The 9,489-nt window shown below is 47.6% G+C and overlaps 1 protein-coding gene across 2 annotated transcripts in view; it reads left to right on the top strand.

Moving 5' to 3' along the window:
* Positions 1-772: 772 nt before the first annotated feature.
* PSMD9 (proteasome 26S subunit, non-ATPase 9) overlaps positions 773-9,489 on the top strand; it is a 23,250-nt gene continuing 14,533 nt past the window's right edge. Inside the window, exons 1-3 of one of the 2 annotated variants that reach the window (XM_007448702.1) lie at positions 773-1,002; positions 5,048-5,150; positions 9,068-9,279. In XM_007448702.1, the coding sequence (XP_007448764.1) occupies positions 865-1,002; positions 5,048-5,150; positions 9,068-9,279 (453 nt within the window). In that variant the 5' untranslated portion in view covers positions 773-864. The remainder of the gene's footprint in view (positions 1,003-5,047; positions 5,151-9,067; positions 9,280-9,489) is intronic. The other variant, XM_007448703.1, reaches the window with a different exon arrangement.

Here is a 9,489-nt window from a genome sequence, read left to right as displayed (position 1 = left end):
ATGGTTTTCTCAGCTGTCAAATGAGGGTAATAATAATCCTCGTTTATGAGGTTGTTGAATTCATACACATAGGGCCCTTAGAACAGTGTGATGCATTGTAAGTATTTGATAAATTATTAGTATTACTATTATTGTCATCATCAACACTATTTTTACTAAAATTTATAGAGACCTTAATATGAGACAGGTACTGAGTCCAGTGCTCAATACTTTACCCCTCCAGTACCTAGGACAGTGTATGGTATAAAGGAGGCATTCAGTAAATATTTGTTGGCAAAATGTCAGCACTGTGAGATAGATTGCTATCAATACCCAACCAACTCACAGATGAGGAAACTGAGGCTCAGAGGAGTGAAGCAGTTTACCTAGGTCACTACTGGCAGTAAGAGGCAAGAGCCCAGATTTGAACCCAAGCTTGTAGGCTTTGTGAAACAGGGCATGAGGAATCTATTTTGTAAACCCTCAAGCGCTGTGTAGATGCAGAGCTGAAATGGAGCACCATGCACAGTGCGTTGGTACATACATGCAGTAGGCGCTCAATACATAGCTGAGTGAATGAGGAAAGAAAATGAATTAACTAGGAAGAGTTCATCATGTCCTTCCTGGTCGCGGCCAGCGATTGGGTGGGACCGGGAATCCCTCCGTCTTTATACCTCCCCTCCACGAGTCACCACAGGACCGCGTGCTCCCGCACTGTGGGGGCTTCCGGTGACCACGCCCCGCCGACAAACCACGCCCCTTGCTTTTCCGGGCTCCCGCGAAAGGCCGCGGTGTTTTGGCCCGCGGGCGGAGCCGTAGGCACAGTCCCCTAGGGCGTCCGCGGTCGGGAAACCTGCTGTCCGGGCTCCCGGGCCGAGGTTCACGATGTCGGAGAAGGAAACGAGGCAGAGCGGGGGCTCCCCGGAGGCCAGCGGGGTGACTGTCAGCGACATACAGGAACTGATACGGCGCAAGGAGGAGATCGAGGCGCAAATCAAAGCCAATTATGATGTGCTGGAGAGCGTGAGTGTGGGCACGGGGCTCCCGGGCGGGCGTGAGAGGCTCCCGGAGGCCTTCCCGACCCGGCCCCCAGACCCGGGGTGGGGACTGAGAGACCGGGGCGGCCTCCGCTTGAGCTCTCAGCTGTGGATCTCTCCCTCCCTGGGAGGCCCAAGGCGCCGCAATTGCGGCCTCTGTGGGCAGCAGGCAGTGAGGCAAATAACGTGAATAACTAGGAACAGTTAGAATTGATGTTCTAGCAGGTATTTGTGGAATTCTTGTTGGGTGCTGGGCGCAGTTGTTAAGCGCTTGACATTGGTTAACTCGTTTAATCCTCCCAACAACACTTTGAGGTGAGTTCTGTCATTTCCCCCATTTTAGGGATGGGGCAACTGAGGCATAGCTTAAACCTGCCTCAAGTCACAGGGCCAGTAAGTTTGCCGAGGCAGGGTGATAATCACCTCTATCATCAGCCCTTATTGAAAGGTTACCAGATGTCCTGTGCTTTACTAATCACTTTACCTCAGAGCTTCTTAAGCTTTAGTGTGTATTCAAATCACCTGGAGAGCTTGTTAAACTTCAGATTCTGTTGGCGGACAGATGAGTGGGAGCAGCTACTGCATTTCTAGCAAATTCCCAGCGATGCTGATGGCACTGGTCTAAAAACCCAGCTTTGAATGACAGGAAAGGCTCGTTATCCTTATTGTATAAGGAGGAAACTGAGGCCCAGAGTGGGGAAAATCCTTGCCTAGGGTCAGGTAGGTTGGAAGTGGCAGTGGTGGGGCTAGTTCTTAGGTCTCTCTGGCTTCAAAACGGATACAGGTTTTCTTAAGCCACCTAGTATAAAACCACAAATCAGTTTGCCGGGGAAGAGTAAATGAATTACATTCTATGTAGGGCGGATGGAATGCATTTTAGGTGATGGGAGTAAGATGAAGTGTCTTATGGAGGTCAGGGTACCATTTTACTGGGCGCTGACTATGTGCGTGAAGGGGGCTGGTTTATGTATGTATTGTATCGTGGAATCCTCTCAACTACTCTGTGAAGTTGGTTTGTTACCCTGAGGTTCAGAAAGGGGAAGTCACTTGTTCAGGGTCACAAAGTGGGATTCAGATCTTATGCCTGTTGAACCCAGAATCTGTGCTTTTAAGTGTTGTGCCAGCAATTTCTCACACCTTAGTTACTTTGCTACTGCAGGCAGGATATGCTCTATCTGTATACCTCCTGTACTGTTACTCCCTTGATATTTTTCTTTAAGGTGCCTCACTTTTTTACTTAGTTTTACTTTTAAAGGAAATCTTATAACTTCACAGCGTATGAAGAAATGAGACTCTCTTTCCTTAAATATAAAAGTGTATATCAAGGTGATCCATCCAACTCTCTGTCACCTGATAAATGGATAGCTGAAATGTGGTCTATCCATACAACAGGATATTAGCCAATAAAAAGGAATGAAGTGCTGGCACATGGCTACAAAAGTGCATAAATCTTGAAAACATTATGCTAAGTGAAAGAAGTGCATCACAAAAAACCACACATTTTATAATTCCATTTATATAAAATATCCAGAATAGGTAAATCCATAGACAGAAGGTAGATTAGTAGTTGCCAGGGGCTGAGCGGAGGGGGGAATGGGAGTGACTGCTAGTGGGTCTTGGGTTTCTTTTTGGAGGGTGATGGAAATATTCTAAAATTGATTGTGGTGATGGTTTCATAAGTCTGTGAATATTCTAAAAACCATTGAATTGTACACTTTAAATGAGTGGATTGTATGGTGTGTGAATTATATCTTGATAAAGCTGTTAAAAACAAAATGGAGAGGCCCAGAGATAACAAGTGATCTGGAGGCGATATAAAGACCAGCACCAAATGGAAACTTTCTCCCTGATTATTGAAGTGTTGAAGATAATTAGAAAGGGAATGGGTTATTTAATGCCCTGTGTGTGTGTTGCCAGTGGTGTGGGTCCTAACTTTGGAAAGGAGTGTCTGATGTGGTATTGACTTGGAGAGGCCCATCAACTCTTAGTCATCATGGGCAGGCATGAGGCAGATACAGATATTTAGCCCCTGGCACATTTATACTGTATCTATAGCGAGTCCTGCGCTAAGAGAGTATATGAGACCCCCTTCCCCGCGAACAGGAAGCAGTAGGTGTAACCCAGAGGCTTTCAGAGAAAAAGGGACAGACATGAATGGAGTCCTTCCCCCGTGTACACCTTCAGAGAGAAAGGTACAGACACGAATGGAATCCCTCCCGCTAGCACGTGTGTACACTAGGCAGCTGGTCTCCGTGCTGATAATTACAGCCATCACTTATTACTTTCTATGTATATTAATTTCCTAGGGCCATCATAATGAATTACCACAGCTTGGTGGCTTAAAACAACAGAAATTTATTCTCTCACAGTTGTGGAGTCCAGAAGTGTGACATCATGGTGTTGGCAGGTTTGATTTTTTCTGAGCGCTCTGAGGGAGAATCCGTTCCATGCCTCTCTCCTAGATTCTGGTGGCTGCTGGCCATCCTTGGCTTGTAGCCGCATCACTGCAGTCCCTGCCTCTGTCTTCACATGGCCTTCTCTCTGTGTCTCTGTGTCCCAAATCTCCCCCTCCTTTCTTTTATCAGGGTACCTGTCATTGGATTTAGGGGCAACCTTAAATCTAGGATGATCTCTTCTTGCTGATCCTTCACTTAATTATATCTGCAAAGATCCTTTTTTTTTTTTTTTTTTCTTGCGTTATGCGGGCCTCTCACTGTCGTGGCCTCTCCCATTTGCGGAGCACAGGCTCCGGACGCGCAGGCCCAGCGGCCATGGCTCACGGGCCCAGCCGCTCCGCGGCATGTGGGATCCTCCCGAAACGGGGCACGAACCCGCGTCTCCTGCATCGGCAGGCGGACTCTCAAGCACTGCGCCACCAGGGAAGCCCTGCAAAGATCCTTTTTCCAAATAAGGTCACATTCACAGGTTCTGGGGTTTAGGACCTGGACATATCTTTTGGGGGCCGCTCTTCACCACTCTGTGAATGTGCCTGGCACTGTGCTAAGCACCCTACATAGGTCAGCTCGTTAATTCTCAGAACAGGTGGGAAGGGAGGTAAGTGTCGTTATTCCCATTTTATAATTGAAGAAGCTGAGGCCCAGAGAGGTGAACCTCTTAACCAAGGTCACCCAGATTGTATGTGGCAGAATTGAGCTTGAAATCAAAGTCTGACTGAAAATCCCTGCTGTATGTCATATACCATGTTTCGTTGCTTTTGTGCACCATGCTCTGACTTATGTAGGAAAAGACTTTAAAACATTAAAACAAGGGAATTCCCTGGTGGTCCAGTGGTTAGGACTCTGCGCTTTCACTGCCAAGGGCCCAGGTTCAGTCCCTGATCAGGGAACTAAGATTCCACAAGCTGCGCAGCACAGCCGAAAAAACAAACAAACATTAAAACAAATGTATTGTTTTCCATAGGGAATACATTGCCATGGTCAAAATTCAAAATCTACAAAAGGATACATAATAGAAAGTCTCTCTCCCTCTGCTGTCCCCTAGCCTCCCCGTTCCTCTTCCCAGATGGCAACTGGGGTTCCAGTTCAGTGTTCCTTCCAGGGATGAAAAGCCTGTTTGAAGGCCCCTTTACATCTCTTTTTATTTTCAGAAGAACCAAAGTCCTGCCTCAGCTGGGTGCCCTTTGAGGTTTTTACTCCCCTCCAGCTTCCAAGGCCACCAGCCAGGTGTCAGCTGCCCATAGGAAGGAGGGTTTGGAGGAGTGGAGGAAGAGGCTGGCCTTGGGGGTGATGCTCAAAGGAGTCTTTAGTTTTATCTGCACTGCTCTAACTTCAAAAAAGGGGAGTGGATTCATGCATTACTGGTGTTATTAAAAGTCAGTTAAAAAATGGTGCCCACCACAGAGAGCAGTCGTGAGAGGATGTGGGAAAGGACCTGGTTGTGCCAAGTGATCAATATATAGCCTCTGTTGTTACTGTCACCTTTATTATGACTGCAGAGGACGAGAGTCTGGGGAAAGAGGCCCGAGGACTTCATACCTGTGAAATCTTTTTGACCTCATTTCTTCCCTCCAGCAGAAAGGCATCGGGATGAATGAGCCACTGGTGGACCGCGAGGGCTACCCCCGGGCAGACGTGGACCTGTACCAGGTCCGAACCGCAAGGCACAACGTCGTCTGTGAGTGACCCTCTCTGGGGATATTCCCCCACCTTGCAGCAGGGGATGTTTAAGGCACACAGAGGAATCGCCAGTGTTCCATATTATCTGCTTCCTTTGCTTCTGCCTTGATGGGATCATCTCACTGTCCCCATCGAGGGACTGAGAACTAAGGGGATGGGTTAGACTCTAGGGGTCTGTTTTTATGGCTTCACTTTTCATTTTGTTTTTAGGAACTTTGCTTCATTGCAGAAACTTTTATTGCAATAACAACAGAAACCCAAGTCAGATATTGCTTACGATCCCAATCAAATCAATTACGTCTTAGGAAATACATTTAGCTGTTAATGATAGTGACCTAACTATGGTCACTCAAACAGAAAATAGCTCAGTTCCTCGGTAAAGACATTTGGAGGTAGGCAGTGCAGGGCTCGTCATCAGAAACTCAGGCTCTGCCATCCTTAGGAAATTCATCCATCTTCAGGGTCACCGTGTCCATGTTCCAGGCAGGAAGAAAGGGAAGGAAGAAGGTAGGAAGGGCACAAGCTCCTATGCCAGCTGGCACCCTTCCTGTAAAGGATCTGTCCTGCAAGTCCCACTCCCACCCCCTGCATCAATTTCTGCTTTCCTCTCATAGGCTCCTCTGCCTGCAAGAAATGTACCCCACAATGGGCATGTTGCTATCCTAAATAAAATCTCTTATTTATGTGTGTGTATATGTATTGTATGTATGTATATACGTATGTATTTATTGTCAAGGAACAGAGAGAGTAGAGGTTGTATAGTTTATTAATCTTCTGTTTCTACTGTAACAAATCATCACAGACTTAGTGGTTTAAAACGTCACAAATTTATTATAGTTCTGGAAATGAGACATCCAAGTGGGTCTCAATGGACTAAAATCAAGGTGTCAAGCAGGGCTGTCATCCTTCTGGAGGCTCTAGGGAGAATCCATTTCCTTGTCTTTTCCAGGTTCTAGAAGCTGCCCACACTCCTTGACCCGCAGCCCCTTCCAGCTTCAAAGCCAGCAGTCACATCTCTCCAGCTTCTGGGTTTGGCATCACATCTCTTTCTCTCCCTCTCCTGCCTCCCTCTTTCACTTATAAAGACATTTGTGATTACGTTGGGCCCACCACCTGGATAATCCAGGACAGTCTCCCCATCTCAGGGCCCTAAACTTAATCACACCTGCAAAGCCCCCTTTGCCATGTAAAGTAGCAAATTCACAGGTTCCGGGGATTTGGATGGGAACCTCTATGGGGCCACTTTTCACGCTGCCACAGGTAGGCAGCCAGCAGTCTCTACCACAAAGTCATTTTAGAAGGGAATTTATCATCCACCTTTCTCCCTTAATGACTTCTGTTTTACCTGTGAATCTTGACTCTATATACAGCGTGCTTTGGTCTAAGGCCAGGTTTCTCAGTGAGTGTACAGGTAGCCCTGGGGTGAGACACAGCTGAAGATGCCAAAGTTTCCTCAAAGTCACGCTATGATCATAGGACTTCTTAGAGCGTCACTTTTCCTTGAAGATGTTGGGAAAAGAAGCATGCCATTTTAATATTAAAACAAATAGGAAGATACAGAGTAGGGAAAAACCATGTTAAGACAATCAGACTGGAGGGAAATTTGGGGCTTTTGGCTAAACCCTTGGATGCCCCAGGGAAGCAGTCCACTTGCTCCCCAGTTTGGAGGATTCTGGGAGAAATTTGAGAAGCCCTAGCCCACAGTGTGAGGGCGGGCACCGACTTATTTTTTTCCAAATGGTTGGCCTGATGTTACAACACCATGTAGTCTGTTCTTTCTCCGTTAATTTGAAACACTAACAATATTGCGTATTAAATCTTTAGACGTGCTTATGTCTCTTTCTGGGCTTTTTGCTCTGTTCCGTTGATCTCTCTTTTTGGGTGCTAATATCATGCCATCTTAATGACTTTAATATACGTAAGAGTCTGTTTGAGCGATTCCTTATTGGTCTTCTTTTGAAAAACTATTCTCACAAGTTTATTTTATTTAAAAAATAGACTTTAAAAAAATTATTATTTAATTTTGGCTGCATTGGGTCTTTGTTGCTGCGTGTGGCTTTCTCTAGTTGCGGTGAGCAGGGCCTACTCTTCGTTGTGGTGCGCCAGCTTCCCATTGCGGTGGCTTCTCTTGTTGCGGAGCTTGGGCTCTAGGCGTGCGGGCTTCAGTAGTTGTGGCTCTCGGGCTCCAGAGCGCAGGCTTAGTAGTTGTGGCTCACGGGCTCTAGAGCACAGGCTCAGTAGCTGGTGGCACACAGGCTTAGTTGCTCCACGGCATGTGGGATCTTCCCAGACCAGGGCTCGAACCCCTGTCCCCTGCATTGGCAGGCGGATTCTTAAACACTGCGCCACCAGAGAAGCCCTAAAAAATAAACTTTATTTTTTAGAACAGTTTTAGATTTACAGAAAAATTGGGAAAATAACACAGAGAGGTCCCATATACTCTGTACCTAGTTTTGCCCATTACTAGCATCTTCCCTTAACATGTTGCATTTGTTATAATTGCAAGTTTGTTTTTTGAAATGTACCTTGGAAACATTTTGTTCAAGGAAAAAGTTTTTTTTGAATTCTGATTAGAATTGCAGTATATGGTGTATGAAGTCATTCATTCCTTTACCCAGCAGCAGTAGCTTGAGACTTACTGTGTGCCAGGCCTCTCTGAAGACTCTGGGGTCCTCGTGGAGCTTATCACCTGGGGGACCTTTTCTAGTCAGAGTGACCGTATTATACACTGACACCATTTTAAGTCTTCCTGCCCAGGTTTATGTCTTCATTTATTCAAGTCTGGGCTCTTTCTCGTGTCTGCACCAGTGGGTTGAGTGCTGGAGGCTCGTAATGCCTGAGGGCCTCACCTGTTCTCCAAAGTGACAGGAGCAGAGAAACAAGGTCAGGTAGCCTTGCGTGCCCACAGTCCCAGGTGCCTGGAAAGTCTGAAAGTCTGAAAGTCTATGGCCTATGGATGCTAGATGTGGATTGGCAGGCAGTGCTGGTTTGTTCAGGCCCCTGGAACTCTTCACAGGGAACTGGCTTTTTTTTTTTTTTTTTTTTTTTGATGACCATTTTTTAAAAGTCTTTATTGAATTTGTTACAATATTGCTTCTGTTTTATGTTTTGGTTTTTTGGCCACGAGGCATGTGGGATCTTAGCTCCCTGAGCAGGGATCAGACCTGCACCCCCTGCGTTGGAAGGTGAAGTCTTAACCACTGGACCACCAGGGATGTCCTAGGAAGCTGGCTTGAATGAGGTGCCGAATCCAGAGCCATAGAGGAAGTTGTCTTTAGGTTAAAAAAAAAGTTAACCCAGATCCCAGCCACGCTGGTAGCCTGGCCTGCAGAGACGACTTGCTTGGCCCACACAGTCCTTCCCAACATCCTGAGTTAACCATCAGTACTGAAAAAAATCCAAAGGTTTCCTCCCCAAACTCCTAATTTCCAGCTTTGCTCCCTGTTGCCTCTCCCAGACTGAATATCACCAGTCACGTGTTGGTAGACTTGGCATCATTTTTTCTTCTAGAGGCATTGCGAGAAAAGCGAAATCCTTCTTAGCCCAGCCTGCTTTACTTGTGTTTGCCCCTTGTGAGCGTTTGAGTTTGTGGCCATGGATTCACCTGGTCAGTTCCCTCCTTCTGCTCACCTTTCAGGTCTCAGCTGAAACGGTGCTGCCTTTGGGGAGCCTTCCCTGATCTCCTAGTCATTGAAGTCATCAGGTGTCATTGTAATCACTTGTCCCACAGCTGCTTTCCTTGCAGGACTGTAAGCTTCATGAGGGCAGCCCCTCTGTCGTGTTCTCAGGTAGGTCCTCAGCTTCTAGCACAACGTCTGGCATATAATAAGTGCTCGTTGAATAGTCAGTGAATGAACGTGTGGGTCCTGTGTCCTCCGCTGTCTTCTCGGCCCCTGACACGGTGCTCTCCTCCAGGCTTGCAGAACGATCACAAGGCGGTGATGAAGCAGGTGGAGGAGGCCCTGCACCAGCTGCACGCTCGCGACAAGGAGAAGCAGGCCCGGGACCTGGCCGAGGCCTGCAAGGAGGCCATGAGCCATGGCCTGGGCCAGAGCCAGGACCTCAGCCCTGCTCAGGCCTTTGCCGTAGTGAACAGCATCAGCCCCGGCTCCCCTGCCAGCACCGCAGTAAGCCAGGGCCTGGCCCCCTAAATCCACACCCCGAGGGTGCCTTGGGGCGGGGTTGGGGGTGGGAGGCTGTGGACAGACACACCCACGCTCTCACCAGTGCAGCAGATGCCGATGAAGGCCCACTGCAGCCCAGCAGGAGTCAGCCCCTGCTGCCCACTCAGCTAGCTGCAGAGAGACCCTGGGACACAGGGTGAAGGTGATAGATGT

Source organism: Lipotes vexillifer, unplaced genomic scaffold (assembly GCF_000442215.2).
Source record: "Lipotes vexillifer unplaced genomic scaffold, Lipotes_vexillifer_v1.1 scaffold21, whole genome shotgun sequence".
Lineage (NCBI taxonomy): Eukaryota > Metazoa > Chordata > Mammalia > Artiodactyla > Lipotidae > Lipotes > Lipotes vexillifer.
Note: the sequence above shows the minus strand (reverse complement) of the source record. Positions and strands in the feature narration are given on the sequence as shown.